The 27,159-nt window shown below is 53.5% G+C and overlaps 12 protein-coding genes across 12 annotated transcripts; 8 read left to right on the top strand and 4 right to left on the bottom strand.

The window, feature by feature from the left end:
• Positions 1 to 578: 578 nt before the first annotated feature.
• Positions 579 to 800, top strand: N7510_010557 (uncharacterized protein; the record flags this gene model as incomplete). Its single annotated transcript, XM_056982482.1, has 1 exon — positions 579 to 800. The coding sequence occupies one exon, from the start codon at positions 579 to 581 to the stop codon at positions 798 to 800; it is 222 nt and encodes a 73-aa protein (XP_056827976.1).
• A 129-nt stretch (positions 801 to 929) lies between these two features.
• On the top strand, positions 930 to 2,333 carry N7510_010556 (ubiquitin-protein ligase RMD5; the record flags this gene model as incomplete). The annotated part of the gene is made up of 3 exons (XM_056982481.1): positions 930 to 1,050; positions 1,110 to 1,237; positions 1,299 to 2,333. 3 exons carry the CDS (start codon positions 930 to 932, stop codon positions 2,331 to 2,333), a joined length of 1,284 nt encoding a protein of 427 aa, XP_056827975.1.
• A 785-nt stretch (positions 2,334 to 3,118) lies between these two features.
• N7510_010555 (uncharacterized protein) lies at positions 3,119 to 3,971 on the top strand (the record flags this gene model as incomplete). The annotated part of the gene is made up of 3 exons (XM_056982480.1): positions 3,119 to 3,480; positions 3,562 to 3,835; positions 3,924 to 3,971. 3 exons carry the CDS (start codon positions 3,119 to 3,121, stop codon positions 3,969 to 3,971), a joined length of 684 nt encoding a protein of 227 aa, XP_056827974.1.
• A 513-nt stretch (positions 3,972 to 4,484) lies between these two features.
• csn12 lies at positions 4,485 to 6,366 on the bottom strand (the record flags this gene model as incomplete). Its single annotated transcript, XM_056982479.1, has 7 exons — positions 4,485 to 4,749; positions 4,823 to 4,836; positions 4,886 to 5,306; positions 5,357 to 5,418; positions 5,468 to 5,620; positions 5,670 to 5,742; positions 5,798 to 6,366. The coding sequence occupies 7 exons, from the start codon at positions 6,364 to 6,366 to the stop codon at positions 4,485 to 4,487; spliced, it is 1,557 nt and encodes a 518-aa protein (XP_056827973.1).
• A 324-nt stretch (positions 6,367 to 6,690) lies between these two features.
• On the top strand, positions 6,691 to 7,672 carry N7510_010553 (60S ribosomal protein eL20; the record flags this gene model as incomplete). The annotated part of the gene is made up of 4 exons (XM_056982478.1): positions 6,691 to 6,694; positions 7,041 to 7,225; positions 7,288 to 7,464; positions 7,517 to 7,672. The coding sequence occupies 4 exons, from the start codon at positions 6,691 to 6,693 to the stop codon at positions 7,670 to 7,672; spliced, it is 522 nt and encodes a 173-aa protein (XP_056827972.1).
• Positions 7,673 to 8,252: 580 nt separating this feature from the next.
• On the top strand, positions 8,253 to 9,367 carry N7510_010552 (cytochrome b5 reductase family protein; the record flags this gene model as incomplete). The annotated part of the gene is made up of 4 exons (XM_056982477.1): positions 8,253 to 8,297; positions 8,350 to 8,620; positions 8,670 to 8,747; positions 8,799 to 9,367. 4 exons carry the CDS (start codon positions 8,253 to 8,255, stop codon positions 9,365 to 9,367), a joined length of 963 nt encoding a protein of 320 aa, XP_056827971.1.
• Positions 9,368 to 10,029: 662 nt separating this feature from the next.
• On the top strand, positions 10,030 to 11,296 carry N7510_010551 (uncharacterized protein; the record flags this gene model as incomplete). The annotated part of the gene is made up of 3 exons (XM_056982476.1): positions 10,030 to 10,110; positions 10,459 to 10,824; positions 10,883 to 11,296. The coding sequence occupies 3 exons, from the start codon at positions 10,030 to 10,032 to the stop codon at positions 11,294 to 11,296; spliced, it is 861 nt and encodes a 286-aa protein (XP_056827970.1).
• A 313-nt stretch (positions 11,297 to 11,609) lies between these two features.
• N7510_010550 (urease Ure) lies at positions 11,610 to 14,575 on the top strand (the record flags this gene model as incomplete). The annotated part of the gene is made up of 8 exons (XM_056982475.1): positions 11,610 to 11,630; positions 11,685 to 11,771; positions 11,847 to 11,873; positions 11,942 to 12,319; positions 12,377 to 14,053; positions 14,131 to 14,190; positions 14,246 to 14,425; positions 14,495 to 14,575. 8 exons carry the CDS (start codon positions 11,610 to 11,612, stop codon positions 14,573 to 14,575), a joined length of 2,511 nt encoding a protein of 836 aa, XP_056827969.1.
• Positions 14,576 to 14,808: 233 nt separating this feature from the next.
• Positions 14,809 to 17,278, bottom strand: N7510_010549 (uncharacterized protein; the record flags this gene model as incomplete). Its single annotated transcript, XM_056982474.1, has 6 exons — positions 14,809 to 15,750; positions 15,800 to 16,375; positions 16,427 to 16,695; positions 16,749 to 17,132; positions 17,180 to 17,197; positions 17,251 to 17,278. 6 exons carry the CDS (start codon positions 17,276 to 17,278, stop codon positions 14,809 to 14,811), a joined length of 2,217 nt encoding a protein of 738 aa, XP_056827968.1.
• A 551-nt stretch (positions 17,279 to 17,829) lies between these two features.
• Positions 17,830 to 18,732, top strand: N7510_010548 (uncharacterized protein; the record flags this gene model as incomplete). Its single annotated transcript, XM_056982473.1, has 1 exon — positions 17,830 to 18,732. The coding sequence occupies one exon, from the start codon at positions 17,830 to 17,832 to the stop codon at positions 18,730 to 18,732; it is 903 nt and encodes a 300-aa protein (XP_056827967.1).
• Positions 18,733 to 19,400: 668 nt separating this feature from the next.
• N7510_010547 (HECT-type E3 ubiquitin-protein ligase) lies at positions 19,401 to 23,006 on the bottom strand (the record flags this gene model as incomplete). The annotated part of the gene is made up of 2 exons (XM_056982472.1): positions 19,401 to 20,323; positions 20,378 to 23,006. The coding sequence occupies 2 exons, from the start codon at positions 23,004 to 23,006 to the stop codon at positions 19,401 to 19,403; spliced, it is 3,552 nt and encodes a 1,183-aa protein (XP_056827966.1).
• Positions 23,007 to 23,665: 659 nt separating this feature from the next.
• On the bottom strand, positions 23,666 to 26,362 carry N7510_010546 (60S ribosomal eL15 domain-containing protein; the record flags this gene model as incomplete). The annotated part of the gene is made up of 6 exons (XM_056982471.1): positions 23,666 to 23,806; positions 23,866 to 24,249; positions 24,472 to 24,558; positions 24,880 to 25,604; positions 25,662 to 26,205; positions 26,273 to 26,362. 6 exons carry the CDS (start codon positions 26,360 to 26,362, stop codon positions 23,666 to 23,668), a joined length of 1,971 nt encoding a protein of 656 aa, XP_056827965.1.
• Between the last annotated feature and the right edge of the window lie 797 nt (positions 26,363 to 27,159).

Raw genomic sequence — 27,159 nt, 5'->3', positions numbered from 1 at the left:
GAACATCATGAATGGAGGTGAATCTACTGTGCTAAGAGAAGAAACAGTCTACAAGATATGGACAGGGCACTTCCCTTCCTCGCAAGGGGCAACACCTCCAGCCAAAATAACCAATCGCAGGAACGAGACTCTCTTCTCTACAGGCCAACAACCGGGTCGGCAAGCAGCAGTGAAAAGAAGAACCGATCCCAGCTCCAGTCATACACAAGTAGTGGCGACCAGAGCCGTCTGACATCCCAACAAGCAGGATCTGTCAGGGCAAGTAGTGTTTCAAAAATTCCCAGACGATCCGAAGACCAACTGGAGCAGTCAATTTGGTAGTTTTCAACTAGCAAAAACACGATCTCGGATGTCTCCTCACTGATGCGTGTAAAACCCGTGCACTAGGATGAAGAAGAAAAGAAAAGAAAAGGAAGGGAACCCGCGCGGCCCCTGCTTAAATACCGGGCCGCGAAAACGCGCTAGCGTAAGCGAGAGCGGGTATGACTCAGCGGGGTGAGTCAACCGCCTGACCCGATTGGGACAGCTCGAGGGACAGCGAGAGCGGGAGAGACAGCAGAGACAGGATGGGGGGGAGAATGTCTGGGTCGCGGGGATCGAGACAGCCAGCCATGGCCGACATTACTATCGCCGATGTAGGACCCGGTATACAACCACCCACCCTCCCCGAATCATCCACTCCGGCAGTCACGTGCCCATGGCGTCAGTTGATCCCGGGACTGGAGCAGGTCATCGCCTCACCACCAACATCCTACACCACTTCGCCCGCCTCCTACGGCCCACTCCGCAACGGCTATTAGTGTTGGAGTCACTATAGATACAGCCTCGACTATTCCTGCATCCTCCCCATGGCACCGTCCACACGGCCCGAGCAGCGGTAACCTGAGTGGTCCCCACGTCGACTCCGCCCCCGAACTGCCCATCCCGTCATGGAACTGGTGCAGAAAGAGCACGAGCGGCTCTCCAAGAGACTCAAGGCTTCACAGAGCATCAAGAATGTCCAGGCCTCGATCGACTTGCTGCAGTCCGCTCGGGATTCCATCGCCGCTGGTAGGAAGAACCCCCTCCCCCCAGATAGGGTCCGAGGCAAGCTGACCCTCGGGCTGTAGATCCAACACAAGCGTCGATCACCCTCGCCAAACTCCAAAATCCCGTCAAGACTTCATTTGATTCGATCAATGATAGCTTGAAGGAAACTCACAGTGGTTTGAATAAGTACACCAAGTCTCTAGATAAGGTACTTACTGGGCCCCGCACTCATCTCGTTCATGGGCTTCTCTAACGAACCCACCCAATAGCTTTTCAAAGACCGACCCCTCCCCAGCACCGAGCATGATGCTCTCTCCTCCCAAGAACATTTAATCAACCGCGCCATTGCCATGCACCTCCTCCGCGAGGGCCAGTTCTCCGTCGCGGCGACCTTTCTCTCCGAAATCACTGAGAAGCGAGCGACAGCGCATGCACTGGATCCCAAATCCACCGATCATGCTGTCAACCTGCTCGACGTCGACGAAGTCCCGTCTACCGAGATCCGAAAGCAGTTCGCGGCGATGTACTACATCCTTCAGGAAATGCAGGACAACTACAACCTCTTACCGGCCATCGAATGGTCAAGAGAGAACCGCGAGGCGCTGGAAGCTCGCGGCAGTAACCTGGAATTCGAACTGTGTCGGCTGCAGTTTGTCTGGCTGTACCACGGCGCATCGGACCAGCAGGGAACTGGGATAGGTGGCCGGCAGGCAGCCCTGGAATACGCCCGGCGCGAGTTCCACTCCTTTGTGCCCCGGTATCTCCGGGAGATCCAGCAGCTGATGGGCGCGATGGCCTTTTGTTCCAACCTGCAGGACTCGCCCTATGGGTCCATCTTCAACAATCCGTCCGCGTGGGAGGATGTCGCCCATTCGTTTACGCGCGAGTTCTGCTCGCTGTTGGGATTGTCCGCTGACTCGCCCCTGTATATCGCCGCCACCGCTGGTGCAATTGCGCTGCCGACATTGTTGAAGCTGCAGACGATCATGAAGGCCAAGCGGACGGAATGGACGACCGAGAATGAGCTTCCAGTAAGTGTGAACCCGACCGGCCACCTGTTTTTCCAGATACTCACAGCCGTCCAGGTCGAAATATCGCTTCCTCCCTCGTACCTCTTCCACTCCATTTTCGTCTGCCCCGTCTCCAAGGAGCAAGCGACTGACCAGAATCCGCCGATGATGATGCCATGCGGGCACGTCATTGCTGAGGAATCATTGAAGCGGCTGAGCAAGGGCAATAGGTTCAAATGCCCATACTGCCCAAACGAGAGCCATTTCAAGGATGCTCGAAAGGTGTTCTTGTAATCTTCCTTTTTCTTATCGTCTTTTTTTCCCGTCATTTGAGCTGGGCTATATCCCGGGAATCGTGGCGTTTGGCGTTTGCGAGTGGATCGATGAATGGAGGGATGAATTGTCCGTAGTGTCCCGGGTATGGTTGTATATTGCAATTGCAGCTGGCTGCCAGCCAGCCATCCTAAGCGACTCTCGTGCTATCCGTCCCTAACTAGCGTCCACTGTAACTTGCCGAATATGGCTACATTAGTCCCCAACACGTGACCACGCGCCCATTTGGCGTCAGCGATACACGCCTAGTACAAGCTCGTACGCGGTCGGGGCTGTCCAATGCTTCGTTGGGTGCTCTGACTGGACAGTGGCCCACCGATCAGCAATACAAGGCCCGACCGGGCATTGTCTCGTACCTGCATGGCCTCCTGAGCGGCGTATAAAGAGCTGGCGAAGCCCCTGAATCTTTCCTGGTCTTCTCATCTCATCGGTCTCCTTGACTTTCCAGCATGCTGTCCACTCGAAAGCCAACACAGCCTCCCGATGTGCTGTCAGCTCGGTACCGAGCTTCCAAATCTGTCATGAGAGATCGAGATCGCAACAGAGGAGAAAACAGCTCGAGACGTCAGGACAGACGACGAAAACCGAGTCATCCTCCCGATATAATGTACGTCTTCTCAGCCGAAAGGACAATCAAATCATCTATACCGATCCAGCCCTCTTCATTCATCAACTACACAAATCACTGACTAGCCACATCAACCCAAAGCTCGCCCTCTCCATCCACTTCATCAGCAGCAGTAGTAATGCTCCGCATCGGCCCCTCCAAACGCCTCTTCGCCGCCCACGAGTCCATCCTTAGCATATCCCCCTTCTTCGCATCGCGCTGTCGCAGTTTCAGCTCGCGCACCCGGGCACCGCCACGCCACCCGCCTGCGAGACGGATCGATCTGCCAGATGAGCAGCCGGAGGTATTTGCATGTGTGCTGGAGTTTCTGTACAAGGGGGATTATTCCCCGCGGTTGAGACGGGATCAGGAGAAGGGGTGTTGGGTGGTGGAGGGGGCAATGAGCACTGAAGGAGAGGGAGGGAGTAGTGATGATCATCCTGGGGCGACGATGTTCTGTGCTGAGGTTGGGGGGTTGATTTTGAGGGATACGGCTGTGTAGTAGGTCCTTTTCCTTCCTACTTACCCTCGATTCTCTATTCATCCCAATACTATCAAAGAAGAAAAAGCTAACAACCCCAGCTGCGCCGCAGAACAATACGCCCTCCCCACGCTCCAACGCCTCGCCCTGCGCAAACAAGGCCTCCATGTCGGGATTTCATGCAGCACCATCCTCGCCAGCGCGCGGTACGCCTATGCGCACACGCCGGACACGGAGTCCAAGCTGCGCGCGCATTATCTGGCGCTTATAGTTCGGTGCCGCGAGACCTTCAAGCAGAGTGGCACGATGCAAATGGAGATGGAGCGTGGGGGGAAGATGTTTTTTGATTTGTTTGTTGCGTTGTGTAATCATATGGTATGTCCTTTTTCTCTCGTTTTTTCTTCTGGTTTTTGATTTTGAGAGATTAGGGGAGGGGGGCAATAATGCTGATCTGTATGTCTAGGATGATATGAGTCCCGCTGCTGCTGTTCAGGCCTCGATGGCCCAGTGATGGTCTCGCCCAGCTAGCAGCAATATCATAGGATTTGTCTGCGTAAGATCTTGTACTTTATGCTGATGGGAATAAGGACCGCGACGCAAAAATTATCAAGCGTGCGCTACTGTCTTTGGTTGACGATCAGTCCGCATGGTCCCAAAAAAGCCAAAAATGAAAGCTGAACTTATCGACATCCTCTTTATCCTCTTTTTTTTGTGAGAGAAGGAAGGTGTTTAGACAGATGTATTGTAAACAGAAGGCTAGAATCCCAGGGCAAACAAACATATCTATACCTACATACTGTAATCTTACTCAATTAAGAATCCATATGTTTGTGATGCATTTTATCCTTTCTTATGCTAATTGATTTCTTGTCATGATCTTTGCGCCGAGGAAAGGTTGTTGGCTGACCTCCTTTCTATATGGTCCATCCAGCACCCTGAAGAGCGGTGGCGGGTATTGGCAGGAAACACTCTTCGTCGAGCTGTTACGCATCATGTGTCCTTCCTGTATGAGAGAGTGAACTTCTCACAAGTGGGTCACGAGGTAGTAACGGTCGTAAGGATGCGGATTTGGGGTATCGATGTTGGTCTCCTTGAATGTATTGTTCGAGATATATCGGCCCATCGGTAGGATGACAGCGTAGCCTCGAATGTCGTGGCCATTAAATGAAATCTCGGCAGCGACTTTGAAGGCATGTGGTTGCTCCAGGGTGGTTGTGGTCACGTTAGGATGGTTGTGTGGACGATGAATTTGAGTACAGTCCAGCACTGACGGAGGCGTCGACCGTTGACTAGATACCAGTGCCGGGAAAGGCATCGTTCTTTTTACTCAAAACGACCATTCCTCTCTCACGGTGGATGTACCCCTTCATAAGGCCCTAAAGAGCTGTCAAATCTGGGTTTGTAAAATCTTTAAGTAAAACATACCTTGTAGACCAGGTTAGACAGCAAACACTCCACCTCGTCCATATCAACTCGCGATCGGCCAGTTGCATGAGTCCCGATTCGGAGAGCCGCCGCGAACTCCGCAATAGGGACACGGGATCGCCGAGTAGGAGGCTGTCCATCCTTGGATTCATCCCACCCACCTACTATAAAAACTTTGCGGAATAAATTGCGCAAGGCAATATCTCGTCCTCGTTCAAGTGGCAAGTAGATGCGTCTCTTGACAAACTCGTCTTCCCCGGCGGACATGGCCTGATCGAACCCAACTAGGTCACCCTTACGGATACAGTTGGAGAGAGGGCGGAAGAGTTTTTCGAGTCGTGGAAATGGAGCAAGAAGTTCTTTGCTGGGGAGCGTATGCGTCGTCACGAGATGGCATGGGATGAGATACGTGAGAATGAGTCTTGCATGCTGGTCAGTCAAGGCTCGTCTACAAGCAAGTGGTATACGCACTCCCGGTTCTTGGATGCCCCTCGGTGGCATATTTTCCATGCAGATGTCAGATGTTCTTCCGCCTATAGGACAAAGTCAGCTGGGTCCATCACGTCTCTCAATCTTACCTACCTCGGCATACTTCTCATCCAAGAAGTGAATGACTCCCACATAGTATTTGAAAGTGACGATCTGCGATTTGGGGAAGGATTCTAATGGGGGCAGATCGACCGACTGGGCATTGAGGGCACGCAGAAGGTTTTTGGTGAGTCCAACGGAGTTGAGCTGCAACCAGTCAGCAACGCCTTCAATACTCCATCCGGTCATCCCATACCTTGAAGTAGGTCTTGAACAGCAGATTCGTAATGTTGTATACCCCCCATTTGCGCGATTCCTCAATGGCCGCTCTGGGAATCCAGTCAGTTTAGCCATGCAAGCTCTCACCAGCCCCAAGTCACTCACCTGTCATTCAGACACAGCGTGAACATCCGATTGATAATTCGAGCCGCCTCCTCCAAGTTTGCATTCTTGTCCACATCGGCCGCGACATCATCCTGGAAGCCAAAGCCCGTTGATCCCTGGGAGGCCGCCTCGACGTCCGCCTTGAGCGCAAATGTGCGCAAAAACTTCCCCACCGTGTACAGACAAGGTAAGGTCCAGGCCGGAAGGCCGGAAGAGCTCGAGTAGCCCCTGATCACAGCATTGGCTACCTTCTTCCACGCATTGAAGACTGTGACCACGGAGGCACCGGGGTGTCGGTCCTCGCATTTGAGCACCTCCCCCACGGCTTCCCAGTACGCAGCAAAGATGTCGACCCATGCGTTCTGTTCTGCTTTGGACAGCTTGAGGTTCTTGCCGTGGAAGAGGTGGAAATGGAGGTCTTTGGTCAGATAGGTCGGGTTGGAGAACTGGTAGAAGGAGTGCAATCGGTCCGCATCTTCGGGTGGAGAGATCGGGGTGAGCACTGCAGCGAGGGCAGGACCTGACCCGTTAAGGTAGGCATCCCGGAACGCGGTTGCAGTGGTGCTCATGACCGTGATGTGATAGTATAGTATAGTGTGACCACCATCACAGAGTACAAGGTGGGAGAAGCTGGGATCATGTGGGGCGCGTAGAAGATGTGGCTGGTGCGGACACTGTGGCTGGGGAAGTCTCCATCCCAGCACGTGACCCACCCTCGCTAAGGGCTTAGGGCTGCACACAACCACCCCATCTCACAATTCTCCTCAACCCCGACGGCACCACTAACGACTCATCCACCACAGCGACAATCAAAGTGAGTGACTTTTCCCTCCCCTGGGCTGTGCCAACGCTGCTCGATCTTCTGAAATCATACTAACGTCTTTATTCTATAGATGGGTAAGTGCCATCTTTTTTCTTCTGGTCTGAATTGGGGCGACGGTGCGTGACGGTCGGACTGGCGAAATATTCCAAGGGGCGACAACCACGGCAAATTGCAACACACGCAGCGAAAAAAGTGATGGGAATGCAATCGTATGCGATGGAGGAACTGGGCGCACACTGCGATCAAGTGAAAGTCGGAAATCGAATCTCGAAATATTTTTTTTCCAGCGACCACCACCATCCATCCATCCATCCGCAGCCCTGGATGTCACTCACTGGCTTCGACCGCGCACCGTCTACCCGCTTGATTTGGAAAGGAATATCTGTGGGATTTTGGACAATGACTGACGGATTCATCTAGGGCGTCTCACTGAGTACCAGGTCATCGGGCGTCACCTGCCCACCGAGGCGAACCCTTCGCCCAAGCTGTACCGCATGCGCATCTTTGCGCCCAACACCGTCGTCGCCAAGTCGCGGTTCTGGTACTTCATCGCTCAGCTCCGCAAGCTGAAGAAGGCCAACGGCGAGATCGTCAGCCTGAACGTGGTATGTCGGGGGATTTTTTTATGTCGTCTTCCAACAAACCTAAAAAAACTGACAACGCCCAGATCTCCGAGAAGCGCCCTCTCAAGGTCAAGAACTTCGGCATCTGGCTCCGCTACAACTCGCGCTCCGGTACCCACAACATGTACAAGGAGTTCCGTGAGATGAGCCGCACCGAGGCCGTCGAGGCCCTCTACCAGGACATGGCTGCCCGCCACCGTGCCCGCTTCGGTTCCATCCACGTATGTTTTCTTGCTGTCATTTTTAGAGACTATATGCTAATCGTCTCCGCAGATCCTCAAGGTTGTCGAGATCGACAACGCCGACAGCATCCGTCGCCCCTACATCCGGCAGCTCCTCACCAAGAACCTCAAGTTCCCCCTGCCCCACCGCGCTGTCAAGCCTGGCAAGAAGCTCTTCGCCTACTCGCGCCCCTCGACCTTTGCTTAAACGTGATGTTCTGGGTATTTGGGGTGTGTGGATGAGAATTGTGTTATGGCCATAGCATGCATGAACGAGACCGGCCACAGGCCTGTTTGGATGTCCCTAGTCCCGTATAGTGACATCTCGAGGTGTTATCTGAAAAAAATTATCGGGTTTCTTTCATTTTGTACATTATCGTAGCTGTCTTCACCGTACACTATGTAATTGCTGCACGCAGCGATCTTATGTGTTCGACGGAACATAGCACTCACTGGGTTCATACGGTTCCTGGCCGGATGGCCTCGGAACATTGGGTCCTGGCTTACCATGGATCCCTACAACCCATGTACGCCGAAGTCGAATCCCACACCTAAAGAACTTTGTGTTTATTATCCGCCGCGCACGACAATAACAATCCATGACTTGCCCCAATATTAATAATTGACCACGTATAGATCGACAAACGGTAATTCCGACAGGCTGATTGCGTCATGCCTGGGCCGAGCTTGTCCGCCTTCCTCTCTCATCAGCCCGTTTCCACCCTCTTCGCTTCTCCTCTTCTCCTTCTCTCATCTCCCATACATCTCAGTTGATTCCCACATACACCATGTTTGCCCGCCAGTCTTTCCGCTGTGCGCAACCTCTGCGCCAGGTACGTTTTCCAGGCCCAATGAAGGCTTTTTTAAGTTTTAACACCTCGACAGAGCTTCCGCAAATACTCCTCGGAAGCGCCTCAACAGAAGAAGTCCCTCGCTCCCATCTACGCCACGGTCGGTGCCGCCGGCGTGGGTATTGGTCTGTGGCGTTACTACGGCTCTGCCGCTGAGCCCAAGGACCGCCCGAAGGTCTTTGTCGGTGGTGACCAAGGATGGGTGGACCTCAAGCTGGCCGCTGTGGAGGATCTGAGCCACAATACTAAGAGATTTCGCTTCGAGTTCGAGGACAAGGAAGCTGTCTCCGGTCTGCATGTCGCCTGTAAGTGGTTTGGGATTGATATCAGACCGGTCTGTTGACACACATTCAGCTGCGCTGTTGACCAAGTTCAAGCCCGAGGGCGCGGAGAAGCCTGTTATTCGTCCTTACACTCCTACCAGCGATGAGGGTATGTCTTTTTTTTTCGGTTACTTGCATAATCATTGCTGACGCTCACTAGAAACCCCCGGTTACCTCGATCTGGTGATCAAGGCTTACCCGAACGGCCCCATGTCGGAGCACATCCACTCGATGACCCCCGACCAGCGACTGTCGTTCAAGGGTCCTCTCCCCAAGTACCCTTGGGAGGCCAACAAGCACAACCACGTCTGCCTGATCGCAGGCGGCACGGGTATCACGCCGATGTACCAGCTGGCCCGCCAGATCTTCAAGAACCCAGAGGACAAGACCAAGGTGACGCTGGTGTTCGGCAATGTCACGGAGCAGGACATCCTTATGAAGAAGGAGCTGCAGGAGCTGGAGAACACGTACCCGCAGCGCTTCCGCGCCTTTTACGTGCTCGACAACCCGCCCAAGGACTGGTCCGGCGGCAAGGGCTACATCAACAAGGAGCTCCTGAAGACCGTCCTCCCCGAGCCGAAGGAGGAGAACATCAAGCTCTTCGTCTGCGGTCCGCCGGGTCTGTACAAGGCTATCAGCGGTAACAAGGTTAGCCCCAAGGACCAGGGTGAGCTCAGCGGCGTCCTGCAGGAGCTGGGCTACAGCAAGGACCAGGTCTTCAAGTTCTAAAATAGAAGACTGCATAATACCGAGATGGCAGAGACATAGAGATGGGCTGTGTATATTGATGCGTCTTGTTCGGGTTCTGTTCTCTCTTCTATCTCATAGGATATCCGCTAGATCCACTAGACAATGTAACTGTTTCGTCTGTCTTTCTGGATTAAAACAAAACGATAGGATTATCTGGAGAAATAATTATGGCAGAGCCCTTGTGCTGCTGGGGATGTCTGTAACCTCCCAAACTTGGGGGTTACTTTCGTTCTCAGCTTTGCGGTTCAGTCTTGCAGAGATGCAGAAATATATGTCTAGCGGGAGAATGGTCTCATAACTCTGAGCTGAGATAGTATTTCTTTTGCGAATTCTGTAAGTGATGACCTTCAAACCTTACCCCCGGCACATACGCGAAATGAACCTTGGAACCACGGGCAGCGACCGCAAGTCAGAAACAGGGAACATATCTAACCGTATCCCCGACCGTGGGCGCAAGCCAGGCAGGCCTTCCCCTAAGAATCTGGCTCGGGGCGCCTAAGCCCAAAGCAGAGACGGCAGGCATGCCAGGCCGGCGTTCGGGGGTATTTAGTGGCCCCCCTAGCCCACCCCCTCCCCCCCCCAACTTTCAACCATCGCTCGCCCCGAAAATTTCTCCTTCCCTCCCTCCCAAGCCAGCAACCATGGCCCCGAAGGAGAACTCCACCCCCGGCGCGGCCACTGTGCCCGTCAACATTGACGAGCTGAGAAAGTCTAAGGATGCGGTATGTCTTACTGTTCTCTGTCATAGTTTCCTCTCTCTTTTTTTATTTTTTTATTTTGTTCGTGAGGGCTTTTTTTTCATCTAATGTTGTTGTCGCGCGTCGCCTACGCGTCGCTTGCCCCGAAGCTTGCCATGACCTCCCTCCAGCCTATAATGTGATCTTCGCAAGCTCGAGCATCCTTTGCCAAGCTTCGTTCTCCTTATTATGATGTTTTTCTTGTTTCTCCCCTCTAGCTGTCGCTGGCGCGACACCAACTCGTCGCGTCGCCGCCATGTTTTCGACCACTCTCCCCACCGCACCATGTCCTATTGACTCGAGAGCACCCTAAACTAACCCTCGCGATCGCAGATGCTTATGCGATTGATGGACCTGCAATCCTACGTCGCCGAACTCAGCAAATCTTACCTCAAGCATGCCGAAAATGTCATCAACGGCGGGCCCGCCACTATCGACATCCCGCCCATGTTCGCCGGCGCCAGTAGCCTACCGCGCGCTGGCAGCCCCGGTGTCAAGTCGGAAGCCGGCGACGGGAAGCAGAAGCGCAAGCGCGTCGTGGACCCCAATGCGCCGAAGCGGCCCTTGACCCCGTACTTCCTATACATGCAGCACCGACGAGGGGACATCACCAAAGAACTGGGTCAGGGCTCGCGCCCCAAGGATGTCGCCGAGGAGGGCACCAGACGCTGGCAGCAGATGCCGGACATGGAGAAGGAGGTATGTGTTGTATCCCGAACGCTCGATGGAACTATGATCACTAACTCCCGTCTCACAGACCTGGAAGAAGCTGTACGGGGAGAACCTGGACAAGTACAAAGTGGAAGTAGCGGCGTACAAGGCCAAGAAGGCCGTGGATGACGACGATCCCGCCGCGAACCAGCTGCTGAACGACTTCGCCATTGCCGAGCACGAGTCCGAGGACAGTTCCTCTTCCGAGTCGGAAGACGAGTCTTCTTCGGAGGAGTCCCCTTCCCCCAAACCCAAGGAGAAGACGCCTCCTAAGAGCCAGTCCAAGCGCCGTCGCAGCGAGGCCAAGAAGGACGTCGAAACCCCCGCGCCTGCGAAGAAGGCATCGCCGCAGAAGAAGGCCAAGAAGAGCGAGCCGCCCGCGTCGGCGAAGAAGGCGGACAAGCCCGCGGAGAGCAAGCCCAAGCGCAAGAAGCGCAAGAGCGAGGCGGACAAGGAGTAGATGGGGGCAAATGTTTGGTGATCATGGCTGTATTTGTACTTCCTGTAGCGAGAATGTCTCTGCGATGAATAATATGCTACCTACCCTAGGGATAACTGCCGGTTTGACTACTACTGCTTCAATAATATCTCATTCGCCGAACTCCACTGATTAGGTTCACTAAATAAAGCCTTGACTAACATGGTCGACCGACGACCCAATCGGCCGTCGAGGCATTATCGCCCTTATCGGACCAGCTGGAGGAAAAGACAGGAAAGAACATCCCCCACACCACTGGTTTCTTCTTCATCATTGTCGTCCAACCAGGTCCGCCATGCAGTTGGTTCCGAAGGAGGTGTGTGAAGATTCATTCTACATTGCACGACTGCCCACTAATTGACTGGTCCAGCTCGACAAGCTCACCATCGCGCATCTGGGGTTCCTGGCGCAGCGTCGCCTGGCCCGCGGAGTGCGCCTGAACCATGCCGAAGCAGTGGTGAGTACCCGATGACCTTCCCAAAGAAAGAGAGAGAGGGAGAGAGGGAGAGAAAAGGCTAACGCAACTGCAAAGGCTCTGATCTCCGCCAATCTCCACGAGGTACGCCCTGCCCTTCCCTGCCCTTCTGTTTCTAGTAGATTCAACCCACCAACCCAATCACCCCACAGCTCATCCGTGATGGCATCTACTCCGTCGCAGACCTCATGTCAATCGGCAAAACCATGCTAGGCCGGCGCCACGTCCTGCCCTCCGTGGTCGCCACTCTCGTCGAACTCCAGGTCGAAGGCACCTTTCCCACGGGCACGTACCTCGTCACCGTCCACCACCCGATCAGTAGCGACGAGGGCGACCTCGAACGCGCGCTATACAGTAGTTTCCTGCCGATCCCGCCGCGAGATGCGTTTCCAGACCCAGACCCCAATGATTTTCTGCCTGAGAAAATGCCCGGCGCGATCATTCCGGTCAAGAGTGCGAGGGTCGCGTTGAATGACGGGAGGAGGAGGATTCGGCTCAAGGTTATGAGCAAAGGGGATCGGCCGATTCAGGTACGTCTTCACGTCAGGAGGGGTTGACTTGCAGAAACTAAGAGGCGTGGGGAATAGGTGGGATCGCACTATCACTTTGTCGAGACGAATCCGCAGCTGCATTTTGATCGTATCCAGGCGTACGGATTCCGTTTGGATATCCCCGCAGGCACATCGGTCCGCTTCGAACCAGGCGACACGAAGACGGTGACCCTCGTTGAGATTGGCGGGAACCGGGTTATTCGCGGCGGAAATTTCCTGGCCAATGGGCCCGTGGATCTCAGTCGGACCGAGGAGATCGTGGAGCGCTTGCAGACGGCTGGGTTTGCGCATGTACCGGAGCCGACGGCGGATAGTGCTCTAGTTAGTGGGTTTTCGATGGAGCGCGAGGCGTACTCGCGCATGTTTGGTCCGACCACTGGTGACCTGGTGCGACTGGCACTGACGAACTTGTGGGTGCGAATTGAGAAAGATCTGACAGTCTACGGGGATGAGTGCGCCTTTGGTGGCGGCAAGACGTTGCGTGAGGGAATGGGCCAGGCATCTGGGAGGTCGGCGGCGGAGTGCCTGGATACGGTCATCACGAACGCTATGATTATCGACTGGACCGGTATCTACAAGGCCGACATCGGAATCAAGGACGGTCTTATTGCGGGCATTGGCAAAGCAGGCAACCCGGACGTCATGGACGGTGTGCATCCGGACATGGTGGTGGGAGCCTCCACGGACGTGATGGCTGGCGAGAATAAGATCATCACTGCAGGTGGGATCGATACACACATTCATTTCATCTGTCCGCAGCAGGTGGATGAAGCGCTGGCATCAGGCATCACGACCTTCCTGGGCGGTGGCACTGGTCCCACGACAGGATCGAATGCGACGACGTGCACACCCGGGCCGAACCATCTGCGCCAGATGATGCAGGCCTGCGATAGTCTTCCGATCAACATCGGCATCACGGGCAAAGGGAACGACTGCGGGCGGGTGAGCATCGAGGAGCAGATCCTAGCTGGAGCAGCCGGCCTGAAACTGCACGAAGACTGGGGTTCAACGCCAGCAGCGATTGATACCTGTCTGGGCGTCTGCGACGAGTATGATGTCCAGTGCATGATCCACACAGACACACTCAACGAGTCCGGGTTTGTCGAGCAAACCATCGAAGCCTTCAAGGGCCGCACCATCCACACATACCATACCGAAGGTGCCGGCGGCGGCCACGCCCCAGACATCATCTCGGTGGTGGAGCACCCCAACGTCCTACCCAGCAGCACGAACCCAACCCGACCATTCACTCTCAACACGCTCGATGAACACCTGGACATGCTGATGGTATGCCATCACCTATCCAAGAACATCCCCGAAGACGTCGCCTTCGCCGAAAGCCGCATCCGCGCCGAGACCATCGCCGCCGAGGACGTGCTGCACGATCTCGGCGCCATCAGCATGATGTCCTCGGACTCGCAGGCTATGGGCCGCTGCGGCGAAGTCATCCTGCGCAACTGGCACACCGCGCACAAGAACAAGGCGCAGCGCGGACCGTTGCCCGAGGATGAGGGCACGGGCGCCGACAATTTCCGGGTCAAGCGCTATGTGAGCAAGTACACCATCAACCCTGCTCTGGCGCAGGGCATGGCGCATGCTATTGGGAGCGTGGAGGTAGGCAAGGTCGCAGATTTGGTCGTTTGGAACCCGAACACATTCGGAACGAAGCCGGTGCAAGTCCTAAAGAGTGGTTTCATCGTCATGGCTGAGATGGTTTGTCTTTCCTTGCTTGCTTTTTTTTGTTTCCCCGGCTTTTTCTTGGCACTTCTGCTGACTTGTGACCGCACCAGGGTGATCCCAACGCGTCCATCCCAACCATCGAACCTATGATCGTGCGGCCTCAATTCGGAGTAAGTTGAAGATTATATTCTATTTCTCAAAAGCGTCTGCTCATCCCCAAAACAGGCTCGTCTCCCGAGCGCTTCAATCATGTTCGTCTCCCAGGCCTCCATTGACGCCGGGGTCGTGCAGTCCTACGGTCTGCGCAAGCGCATCGAAGCCGTTAAGAATTGCCGCTCTGTCGGGAAGAAAGATATGAAGTTCAACGATGCCATGCCGAAGATGAAGGTTGACCCGGAGAGTTATGTGAGTTTCCTTCTTCTGTTTCTCTTGTGATTCATTATTCAGTACTAATATCACTCTCTCCACGCACAGACCGTCGAAGCGGACGGCATGCTGTGTGACGCTGAGCCTGCGGCCGAGTTACCCTTGACGCAGGCGTACTATATCTTCTAGATGGCATTCCTTTCACCTGTTCGGCTTCAAGTTTTGCATCTTGTCTTGCCCTTTTCTTTTCACTATACCTTTGTGCTTCTCTGCCTGAGCGTTGATTGATTGATATCTGTTCTTCCTCCCATTTCAAGTACATATTAACGATGGAACCAGTTAGATTCATACGATGCATTGATTCCCACTCAGCCCTCCCATCTCTGAGTGTGGCATGTAACATAACGTAGACTTTAAGTAGGTCATAATTCAATCTCCTCCTCGGTGTGATTATCCCCCGCAGAGACAAGAGACACATCCGTCCATGCAGAGTAGGTGTCCGCACGAGCAGCGAGGTATGCCGCGATGCGAGCGTGGGTATGAGTGCGTGATCGATGGTGAGTGGGAGTAATTTCCGAATCACGTTTATTGTCCTCCGATAGTCTGGCAGAATGCTCTTCGACCGGCAGCGGAGAGGCAAATGCCGATTCGGAAATCGAAAGCGCCGTGTGCTGGCTGTCAGCCTGCTGAGACTCCATTTGCGAGTCTGTGGCTCCATCACCACCGCGATCTGTCTCTGACACCTCCCGAGACTCTTCAATGTCGGTAGTGGCCGGCCGCTCTTCTGCTTCGGAGGCGTATTTCTCCTTCTGCTCGAGCTCGAACTGATCACCCTCTGTCCTCCACGAAGAAGGGAGAGCGCCGACATGAAACATTTCGGGATCTGCATATTCCTGGAGGTACCGACGAGCCTCCCGAATCTCGTTCCGCTTCGCTTTTGCGGTTTCCGGACTGGACCGTCGGAACTCGAGTGGTTTGTTGACAGATTCTTGTACTGTATCACAGGATGGGGCAGCAGTCTGGTTTTGAGTCTGATCTCTGATTCCTGTACTCGGCTCATCGTCCATAACTAGATTGCTAGATCCCTCGGTAGACTGAGTTGAAAGATCCGGATCGTAGCGAGTTCTTTTTCTCCCACGCGGACCGTCCTCGTCATTCTCGTCTGCATTGTCGAGAACCTCCCGCATGTGGGCATCATGCGAGAATTGAGTTTCTGTGCATAGATGACCGAACAGATGCCGGATGGAGACATCTTCGGTCCAAGTTGATTCGTCCACGGTGCAGGGGTGGATATCTTTAGGCCGGAAAGCGGCGACGAAGTTGCATAATTCATCATAGGATGAATGGCGAGAGTATGGGAATCGCTGATGAAAATTTAGGAAAAGTGTCTTGCAGGCAGGTGGCACAACTCACTATTGTTTTCGGTAGATTGGCCATAGGCTCTCTCAATGTGATGGCACCGGATGATTTTTCAGACATGCCATGGCTGAGCAAATCTACTAGCTTCTTGAGAGAAATGTCTCCTTCTTCCTTCATGCCGTATTCGTCAAGTGACAGCACCTTTTTCTTTGAGTGAAACGCTTTGATGAGTGTAGTACGTAGTTGCTGTCGCAACTGCTCATCATGAATTTGCTGCAGATACAGCTTCTCCAGCTCCTCAAGCGAAGACTCATCAGGCAGCTCAAGCTCGTGAGTCTGATATAGATCTCCGATGCCGCCGCCTGCACCGATTTCCGGAATTTCAGCGCCTTCGGTAGTGCGGTTAACGATCGGAACAATGTAGACGGTATTGGGACTGCGTGCTGTAGGGCATGATACCCCTGGTTCACAGCTGTGAACTCGGCTGGTGAGGTTGCCGCTCAGACAACCTGCGACCGTCCCGTTGCCCAGACTAAATCCACAGAGTGCAGATGCCTCACTGATACTGCAGGTGCCGGAGGCACGCACGAGTGACCGATAGAGACCCATCTGGTACTGATCTATATGGACCTGGAGGGTTATTAGCGAACATGCGGAAGAGCTCTGAAATTAGTTGATTACCTTGGTGTTTAGCGCCGCTGAAAGCGCTATCCACACATCCTCGTAGCCGAACGTCCATGCACGGAAGTAGAACACAGTGTCGTCTGGATATGCCTCGACCTTTCGGAGAAGCTCGGCTAGCCCAACCGCCTTGGATGGAAACTCGCGAAACATGTTCGCTGCAAGTGCAAAGGTCGTGTCGAGATACAGCTTGTCGAGCCGTTTCTGGCCCAGCGTGTATGGTATCAAGACCGGATTCCGGACCAAGTTGTTGATCCACCATTGCTCAGCTGGCGGTCTTTAGCCACTGAACATCCAAAACTAGAAAGCGAAAGAAACGCACCTCGGGTATCACCAGTGTATAGGATAGCTTTCCCATCTCCTTCAATGAGAAACATCACCGCTCCAATGCAGTGGTTTGCATCGAACAAAGTAACCCGAACGCGCCTCCGGGGTGTGAGTTCAATCTCCGTGGGCGTATTTAATGGAATCGGACGCAATAGCTTGGCGAGGTGCTTGTAATGAAGCCGGCGCGATTCCAAGATGCCCTTGCGAAAGTTCATCCGATGGGGATACTTCTCAATCCGCAAGAGCAGCTCCCGCGTAGCAGGTGAGCAATAAATGAATGGAGCCCGGAAGGACTCCAGGCCCTGCAAGTGATCACTGTGCACATGGCTGAGGAAGCATGCTAGGGGTGGCCGTTCAAGCCTCTTGCGGAAGTAGTCGACTGCGGCTGTCAGCGGCGGTTTTACAAGAACAAGGCGCCCAACTCACTCTGGATGTCAGGGAATTCTGTCACTGGCGGTCAGCTTCGCTCACTTTTCTACATACGGCCTGCGACTTACCCTCCACGCAGCCATCAAAGGTCGACATTAGGGGCAAGTGAGGCTCTCATCGAGAGATCTTACTGATCCAGGCAGAGATGTCTCAGAGTAAGGTCGTTGATGCGCTCTGAAGCGAAGACATGTGGACAATAAACCGAATGCCTCATATGCCTCACAAAGACAGGCATACACATACAGGTTGCTTTACAGAGACATGGTTGAATGAACGTAGGAGAGGCGTCATAACGTGTGTAGATGAACATAAGGATCGAATCCCATGACTGATGGGGTGCCTCAGGCTAGCAAACACCCGTGTTGTTCTCCGTGTTCAGGTCGACCAGCTGGCGGCTGCACGGCCAACGCACACTCCACCGCGAGTCGCCGACATAAAAAGACTCAAAGGTGGTGCTTGTCATTTTTCTCCATCGCGGTGCTTATCCCTAGATCTTTCTTGTGTTCCTGTACCCGTACAACTACACTAACGCCAGGGCAAGGGGCATCCCTCCAGGGCCTGCGTCTGTCTGTGTTGCTCACCTTTTCATTCCCCCTCTTAACACCTAGCCTCCTCTTCATCATATCCGTCCAAACGTACCCATCACTATGCACAAACCGTCGCTCGCCCAGATCGTGTACAACGCCACGTTCCCTCGTCCTCTGACGAGTGACCCGGGCTCCTTCGCGGCTCATATCACCCGCAACCTGGTGCCAGAGGTACGTCTCGAGACGTCCATTTTCTACGGCTCGCTGGACTGTATTGAGGCTCAATACCCCGGACTGGACTACTCCTACGGACCGCATCGCATGCGACTCGGCCGCTTCACATGGCATCACGAGCTGTTCCGTGTTTTCGATGAGCTGGGGCTGACAGAGGCCGAAATCCTCTCGCTCTGTCGCTGGGAAGGGACCAGGTGGGCTCGCGAGCGCTACGAGAAGGAAGAAGGGATCAGCGTGCGGGACACCACGGCCCATTCGATCCGTCCAGCCACTCCGCCTCCCTCGCCGTCGGTTGAGGTGCATTTCGAGGACTTCTGCGGGCCAGAAGAGGAACTGGACTACAACATCGATACCCGGAGCGACCACACCGTCCGCGCGAGCCAACGGAATTCAACTGAGTTTCTGGAGCACAAAGGTGAAGACCACGAAGTGGAAGAGGAGGATTATAGTGATGAGGAAATGGAGAGCTGCGGCGTCGCGCTGAATAGCCGTCTTCTGGCCGCCATGGCCGCACGAGACCAAGGAGCCAACGTACCTCTCGATGAGGACTGGGAACAGTGGTTGAAAGAGGTCGGGGATGGAGAGCGAGGCTACAGCGAGATGTTCCATGCTATCCGTGCTGGTCAACCACTCAACTTCCTCTCATCGCTTCGGCACCGCGAGGGTACACGTATAGCAACCAGCGCGACGAGTTTCTTCGAATCAATCCCGCTTTCAACAGTCAACATCCTGGCATCAAGTGCGGCTCTTCCGTCGTCTTCCAACCCGGCCTCCGGTACAGCCCGGTGAGGTAACCCTCCCACCTTCTATCGCATTTTTCGGTCTTACGTGGCTAGTCTGTGACAGCCTTGCATCAAGCGGCGTGTTCTTCCCCTGGCGTTATATTGCAAGGACTGGTTTCCTTTTATCGGGGTTCGAGATTCGATTTCTATTACCTCTATGGCATTTGCTGTCGGGGCTGGGCAGTTGCTAATAGATGTCGTCTACGATTTTATTTATATTTTGCCATGTTGCTTATTGTAATATTGAAATATTGAGATCCTGACCATTTCCTCCAATCTCTTGGCGCTGAGAGGTTGGAACGTAGTGGGTTTTATCTCCTTGCTTAGGGCGGCCCGAAGCTACGTGATAAATCGAGTACGTTGTTGTTAAGCAGGAGGGCTACATAATCTTGGATTTTAGGGTTATGAATACCGTTCTAGAGATAAAGCAACATTGATATGATTGTCTCGATCAGACTCTAGCTAATAAGCAATGCGCCGAATCCGTGATCCCGAAGCCAGCAGCAAAAAGAAAAACAAACAAAGCCAAACTCCAAACTCCTCCATTGTGATCTGTGATGGCCCTATTCAGCGTGTCAATGATTCATCAAGTCGTAGCAGGTTCGAAGTTCTGGAAGTAGCATAGAAATAAAAAAGACAGAAGCACGAACCCCATCCCATACAAAATTCGTTCGATCATTTCAGTCCAAAGCCCTCGCTGTTGACGACTGCATCCCAGAGCAGACGCTGCAATTTCTCCCGCGTGGCATACCGGTACAAGGCCAGTGTGTTGAAGCATGTCCGCGCGATGGGGTATCGCGAGCAATCATCTCCCAGACAAGCAAGCTTTATCGTCAAGCTGGTTGCCCCCATTGCGGGGATGCGATCGCTGCCCGTGATGAACGACAGGATCTTGCGCTGCTCCTGTGGCGCGGCAGTCTCAAAGAAGTTCCAGAACCATTGAACGACAGGGACTGATTCGGGTTTGGGGGTCTTCCAATTGTCGTAAATGGCCACGGCTTTGAGCGAAAGCACATCGAGTGGCTCGTCCGAGCCGCGGACTAGCAGCTCGATCTCCTCTGGGCGGAACAGAGACAACGCATTGCCGCCACAGACAGTGAAGAATCCTCGCTTGAATGGCTCGAATTGTCGGGCCACGGCCGTGTCCAGGAGATAATGGACATACAGGTCGACGAACTCGCGTCGATTGGAATTGGTCACCGGTCGTTTCTCGCCACCAGCGCAGAGAGGCGCTTCGACGATTGAACCGTAGCGATCGACCTGAGCGACAAAGTCATAGCAGAAAGTTTCGGCGACGTCACCATCGAACTCCAGTAGCGCTCGAAACCCTTTAGCGAGCGCGGGGCGGAACTCGGCAAGATCATCCAGGGTACATTTGAAGTTGATTCGCGCTGACGTTATAGGCTGAGGCCCAGTGTTCTGCGGTGCCGCCGCTAACAGTTTCTTAAAAGCGAACGGTGGGAGATCAATATCCAAAATGGTGGAGTTGTATATGGCAAGCCCGAGGAGCACCCCGACCAAGAAAAATTGCTCAGACGACTCAAAGCAACTTGGGTTGAAATAGCAATACTTTGAATCGTCGTCATAAACAAACAGTCCTGTTCCCTCGTTAGCTATCATCCAGCAGACTCACTCATGCCTCGTCTACTTACCATGGTGCGGGTCAAACACCTCTCGAACGAGCAAGAGAAACCATTCTTTGCGCAGGCCGCCGGCATCAATACCTTCCTCCCCAATAAATTCAATGCGGAGACCCTTTTTGATTTCCTCCTGTCCAGATCCAACGACTTCGCTCACACCGCGAAGGCTGTCTTCAACCAGACAGTCGCGCCGCACTTTCAAAACAAGATACTGGCTCACAGCCCTATGGTTCAGAATGCTGTTGAAGAATGCCTCCCGGGCTTTCCCCTCCATCTGACGACGCGCATCATGCTCCATGATATGGATCTTCGCCCAAATGCTGAGGAAAAAGGGATATTGGCAGAACGAAAATTTGGCACTTCGAGATTCCCAAATTTCAAAGTCTGCAACCAAGTCCGAGTAATCAAGAAGGGTGTTGTAGAAAGAGCTTAATGGGAGCATGTTGCCCTGACGGTGCCCCGAATGTTTCACGGCAGAGTCAAAGCGATGCACAGTCTTTAGTGCTCCTAGAACTCCGTCCGGTTGGCGTGGGACATTTGCATTGTTGGCCGTGAAGAGTAACGACATCATCCTGGCCGCGGCTCGGATCTGCCAGTCTTCCTCGTACACCATAGGGGTTTCCTTTTTAGCAGCGGCTTTCTTATTCGGGCTCCGTCGATTGATAGCGGCATGCAGTTCGGCCGGCGTGTTGCCGGCGGCGCTGGCAAAGCTTGGGACCAGTTCATTCCCATTCTGCGCCGACTCACTCCGTCTGCGGCCATGCTGACGAGTCAACCGGTACGTGACGAACCTACCTATCAGCTCCACCAATCGCTCAAAGTGTCCGGCGGAAAAACGCGAAAACCAAGACACGAAGTAGTGATGACAGTCATTGGACATATTGGACATCAGGCCCAAAATTCGCTTGACAATTCCATAATGGTGATTCGAGCTGCTTTGGCGCGCAGAAGTCGTGGCGGAAGACTTTCGAGATGAATTGTCGTCCTGGGGCATCAGTCGCGTTTTGCCTTGGTGATGAGTCGACGGCCGTCGACCTTCTCGAGATGGTGAGCTCGGCTGGGAATGGGGCCAATAGAGAATAGGGTTCGCCAACAATATGAACAGAAACCTTGTATCGTCAATTTTCTTCAAAGGCCGCCGTGGTCGTTTCAAAAGATTCTCGGTGGCTTTCAGCAAAGTCCTTTGAAGATGCATACGAGCATCGGCAAGCTCCCTCTCCATCACAGACTGGTCGATAGATTCCCATACTTTTTTCTTCATCAAGTCCGCGTCTGACTGCAATATGTTTGGCTTTTCTGCAGCCCATTGCTCGGCCCACGAATTTCCTGCAGTGAGTACCAATTGGTACCACTGTGAGACATCAGTCCAATTGATTCGAGGGCTTCGCGATGAAACAGTGCGAGATCCGCTGTGTGAGGTTTTCCTTGAATGGGCACGGTAACCATCAGTTTGGGCCCATTCATTCATCCACCAAGAAGAGTTCTCGGCCAAGTCGCCCAAGAGAAGAGTTTTGGCATCAGGTTCAAAGACTGCTGTATTTGCTGGCAATTCTGTGGTGGTCGTTTGCTCTAGCAGAGGAGGGTTGAAGTTGCTGGCTGAACGAGTTGATCGGTGAGAATTCGTAGTGAAAGAGTTGTTGAGGCATTCGCAACTTTTGAATGAACGTATAATGTAATCTTCTAGCTGACCGAAAATCAGCGCCGGCCTGCGGCTCTTTGAATCAGGGTCTGCTGGTCGTGCTGGATGTCGTTCCGCTTTCGGGCTCTGGAGGTCTGAGTTCGCACGGGTTCTGAGTGGGACATGCTTCCGAGCGGTAACTTTCCTATCTCGGTGGGCAGCTTGCGGTGTGAGATAAGCCGAGTTTTCTTTCGTCACGTCGAAGCGTTCGCGTTCACTAGATGCAGATGCACTACGGCTTCGAGAATCACCTGGTCGAGAAGCCGAAAGATATCTGCCGGCGGAACTGCGCGCAGCACTCGGTGCTGAGGCCTCAAGTCTTAGATCCCGCGACCTGCCAGGTCGATTATCACCGGGTGATAACCTAGTTGAGTCCGCACCATCTAAAAGACTCCGAAAATAGGCCGACACGCATGTCCCAATGAGTACGCGGGTATGTTCAATTGACAAAGGAACCTCTTTCCTATGCAAACGGGATGGTGGTGAGGTGTTGGTAGGATTTGAGGGAATCGGAACCCTAAGCTCAGTATCACCTGGGCTTTTCACATCCGTGCTGGTTTCCAGGTCGTTGACCATCAGGCATGCCGTACATCGGTAGGAGTTCATATTTCGCGGCCACCGTACCGTGGCATTGCATGTCGCGCACTTGCCGGTGGCCAAGTCGTCGCCAATAAGCCCTCGAGATGCCGGGTGTCCTTTCCGCGGACTTGTCGACGCAGACTCCAAAGGGGTAAAATCGTCATCGTCGGAATCATCAGAATCCCAGATGTCCAGGGTGCCCCCTTTCTGCTTTCTGCCGGAAAATGGGGAGGTGAGGGAGATGGAGCGAGAATGTCCGCGACGGTGTGGACTGGTGGGTGCGCCGCCACTGACTAGCGGGAGAGTATCATGTGGATAAGAGGGACGTCGCGGACTGAGAGGGGAGAGAGGAGGGACAGGCAGGTTGCGTCCAGAGGACGGCATGGAGGCGCATCGGTTCGGCGAACAGTTCTAGTAGGAAGGAAAGTTGTAGGCTTCAAAGTCGCTCGTTTGGCACCAAGAGAGCCGAGATGCCGGCCCAAGGCAGGACTCAGTCGTACATGGAGGAAGGGATGAAAAGCAACAAAGAAGTCAAGGTGAGTGAGTGAAGGAGTGTGAGTTGCAGTCTATCGTCGACGGATTGGGAAAGCGGAGGGTAACTCACCCGACCATGGGAAGCCGCCAACCCGTGCCTGGTTGTGGCCTGAGGCAGCAACGAACTCCGGGCGCGGAACTATGAGCTGATGGACGGACACCATGCGACTCTAAATTATATATCAGCTAGTGCGGCTGAAGACCTGCCAGACTAGGCTGGGAGGATCTGTGGACCCAGTCTAGATTCGGATAAAAGATTACCGCTGCAGACTACTCGGTGGTTCCGTGCTACACTCTACTGGCCGAGGACCCCGGACAAACTACCCAAGTTGAACCAGTCATGCTTCGTTATGAAAAATCAGCTTTTTGGCTAACAGCAGATCCAACCGGTCGGTTGTATTAAACTCAACCCCAGCGTAGATGACACACGGGCGACAAGTTTTTGAAAAGATATCCATATGCCGCTGCCAGAATCCTCCAACCTCCACCAACCCAGTGCCTTGCAGCACTTAACGGTAACGCCACACGCTCTGGGTGTTGTGGATCTTCCAGGTGTGACGGCGACCGGCCTTGGTGTTGTTGTAGCGGTGGCCCTTGTTCATGCCACGGGACTTCTTGCCGGTGGCAGTGAGACCACGGCTCTCGCGGTGCTAAAACACAGTACGTTAGTATAATCGTAGAACCCAGAAGGGGGCAAAACAAGTCTCACCTTGTGGACAGGCTTGCAGATCCAGTTGATGCGAGCATCGCGGCGGATAGCCTTGTGCTGGGGGTCGACGCAGATGACCTCGAAGTACTTGTAGGTCGAGTCCTGGTTGATCCAGTAGGAGTTCAGGACACGCAGGTTGGCGCAGCGGCGGCCAACACGCTCCTCAGCGGTGGCCTTAAGGGCACGCTGGTACTTGAGCTGGTTGACACCGTGGTTGGTGGGCTTGCCGTAGGTGGCACCCTTGGGAACAGGGCGCTTGCGACCACCGCGGCGGACACGGATGCGGTAGATAACGTAGCCCTGCTTGGCCTTGTAGCCGAGGCGGCGGGCCTTGTCGGGGCGAGAGGGACGCGAAGCACGGTGGATGGCGTTCAGCTGACGGAGCTATATTGATGCACTCTCAGCAAAGTTCAACGAGTGTATAGCAAGACACAGGACTCCATGGTGGGAGGTCTCTTGCGTGCCACAAAAAGCATTTCCGCCGGGCCAATCGATTTTTGTTCGAGCCTCGCAATACCACCAAGAAGGTATTTCCGATAGCAACGCACACGAACGTCCGGCGGATATGTTAAGCGGATCAAAGGGGTTCGTAGGGATCTATCTCACCTCCCAGCATCGGACGCGCAGCAGGAAGCGAATCACGTCGGACTGCTTCTTCTTCTGGATCTCTTCCACGTACTTGAGGGCACCCATCTGGAGAACACACAGGCAGTCAGAAATCGAAATTCAGGTCAGGGGACTGTCGCAGTTTCAATTGTTGTAATGCATACCTTGTCGGTTTAGATGTTGTGTGGTGGTGTCGTTCGTTGTCGGTCGGCGGAAAAGTTCAACGGACGGAAGCAAAGAGGATGGATTGTGTGTGGGATTAGGCGAGGGCGGAGTCGCTTTCTGCCTTACACTGCCTCAGGCATGAACGGATTTGTGACATGACTAATCAATCCCATCTAAGTTAACTAACTAGTTAATCAACTTAATTCAACATTTAAACCAACTCCAGAACTATTCACTCTGTACAGTCTCTGCCGTCTCGCCATCTGGTCTGGTCGACCGGCGCAACCCCCGTGCGGGCCTCTCTCGAAAGCGTCTCATCATATCGTCCCGTTCCACCATCGCGTTCGTCACTTGCACCTCACACAAGCCCGATGGCAAAACGCTCTTCTTACACAGTGGACACAGGCTGCTGTTCTCCATGAGAAACGGGTCAATGCAGCTTGGGTCAAAAATGTGGCCACAAGGTAGTTCCCGGACCGTGGATTCGCCAGCCACAAAATCATCAAGACAAATCGCGCAGGTTGTTTGCGTGTGGCTCAGTCGATAATGGGCTTTCGGGTCTTCAGAAACAGTCTGTGCGGCTGAGGTGATCGCCGCAGGCTCGAGCTTCTTTAGACCAGCTTCATCCACGTTCTCAACGGCGGACGTGGCGGAATCGATGTCACCGTTGACCTCAGCCACACCAGAGTGCGTATTGTCCTTGGCCAGTGTCGCTGCGGGAGGTGATTCGATACTGGGATATGTGTAAAGGGGCAGTTCTTCCACGACATTGCGAGGAACCTTGATCTGATTCAAGGCCAGATACTCGATGTCAACTTCGCCCGCATCGATACGTCTGCGGAGCATATTCCGCCGCCGTCGCTGTAAAACACGATAGAGAACCAGGATGATCAGAGTAAGCACGAGGATAGTTCCCAAAATAGCCAGGATGAACCCCCAGAGACTCGGCATCTGGCTTGCTGGGTCATCTGTGAACGAGGTTAGCAATTCAATCTAGCTACAATACATCTTGTGCATTCACTTACTAATGTCAATCATGGCAAAGAGCCTACTATCCTCTGCACGATGATCCATGAATGGATGGCTACTGTTGCTGACATTGTTCTTGTTCCCACCATCTGAAAACCAAGAAAGCTCACGCATCAGCGTTTCACCTGCCGGACCAGGGATCGCATAGACAGGGTAGTGATTGTTGGATTTCCACGCATCCCGATCATTCAAATTCCACAGATCGTCGTTGGGTGGTGGTGGTATTCCCGTCTCGTTGCTGGTGGGCTGGAAAAAGATGAGGGCTTGTATTCCAACTTTCTCCGAGGCAGCCAAGAAGGATTTTGTGCACTCATCATTCACCCATGGGGCAAGGCCGAGAATGGGATATCCAAACTGCCAGACATCTTCATGGCGAGTCACATTTGGTGGCACCCATGGCAAGGTGATTGCATTACATGGGTCGCTCGGCTCGAGACTGGGGACGAATAAGAGGCCCGAGATGGCACCGGATTTCGGCGCATTATAGCTTGAGAGTGTCTGGACTGTGTTGTCGAGAACAAAGCGAAATCCAACGTTATCCTGGAGGTTTCAAGTTAGCTTCTCGCATCCGAAAGTGAAAGGAGGATCATTATATCCTTACATTTACCGACGGCGTGTCATTGGATGCCCTCCCGGGGCCCGCAAAAAGTGTGGCCACCGTGGACTGCGACGAGTCGGACGAGTAAGTGCGAGACATAATGGCAACAACGCTCTATTACTGAGCACCATGCAAGCTGAAGCATAAACTCCACAGGATCAGCTTGACCAATTGTGGGTGCATGCACATGGTGGAGTTGCAGTAGCTGAGTAGGAAGAGCAGAAGGAAATTATGAGAAAGCATCAGTTTTAGAGGCCAGCCTGGGAGATATCAAGGAATTTGATCCCAGCCAAAAAAGGCTAACCATAGCTATTGCAGCCACTTCGGCTATCGTGAGTGGCCAAAAGAATGCCATGCCTGATCGGGTCCGTCGTAGGAATGCCCATATGTCTGGTTCCGACCACGAGGCGTCTGTGGCCCATAATTGGTATTGATTATTAGTATAGACAAACACCAAAACATATCCGCAATCGTGCCAAGGGGTGGATGGGTGCTCTGTTCATCTCAAGTGGTTGCCGGATTTGGATTGCCGTTTGCGGAAGGACAACGCTTCCGGGGGGTCTTTATTTCCCGCACACTCGCACAACAATAGATGTTTTGGACATTATTTATGTAGTATATAGGAATTATTCGGCTTCATTTATGAACAATAGCTCGTTTCTTCGATGTTGTACCTCATCCAATCGCTGCCATGGTTTTAGAAGGGCGCAATACTCAACAGTTCCGAAATATATATTAGCTTGCACAGGCCTCTTCACTCACCACCCTAGAGATGTTAAATCAACTAGATGCGTTCCCAAAGTCTACGAAATGAAAACCATTTTATTGTAAACCAACAAAGAATTAAAAAACCACTCAACAGAGCTGAGCACGTTCGATCACGTGATCAGTCAATT

Source organism: Penicillium lagena (genome assembly GCF_028827675.1).
Source record: "Penicillium lagena strain IBT 129212 chromosome Unknown utg000008l_segment0_segment0, whole genome shotgun sequence".
NCBI classification, from domain to species: Eukaryota; Fungi; Ascomycota; class Eurotiomycetes; order Eurotiales; family Aspergillaceae; genus Penicillium; species Penicillium lagena.
Note: the sequence above shows the minus strand (reverse complement) of the source record. Positions and strands in the feature narration are given on the sequence as shown.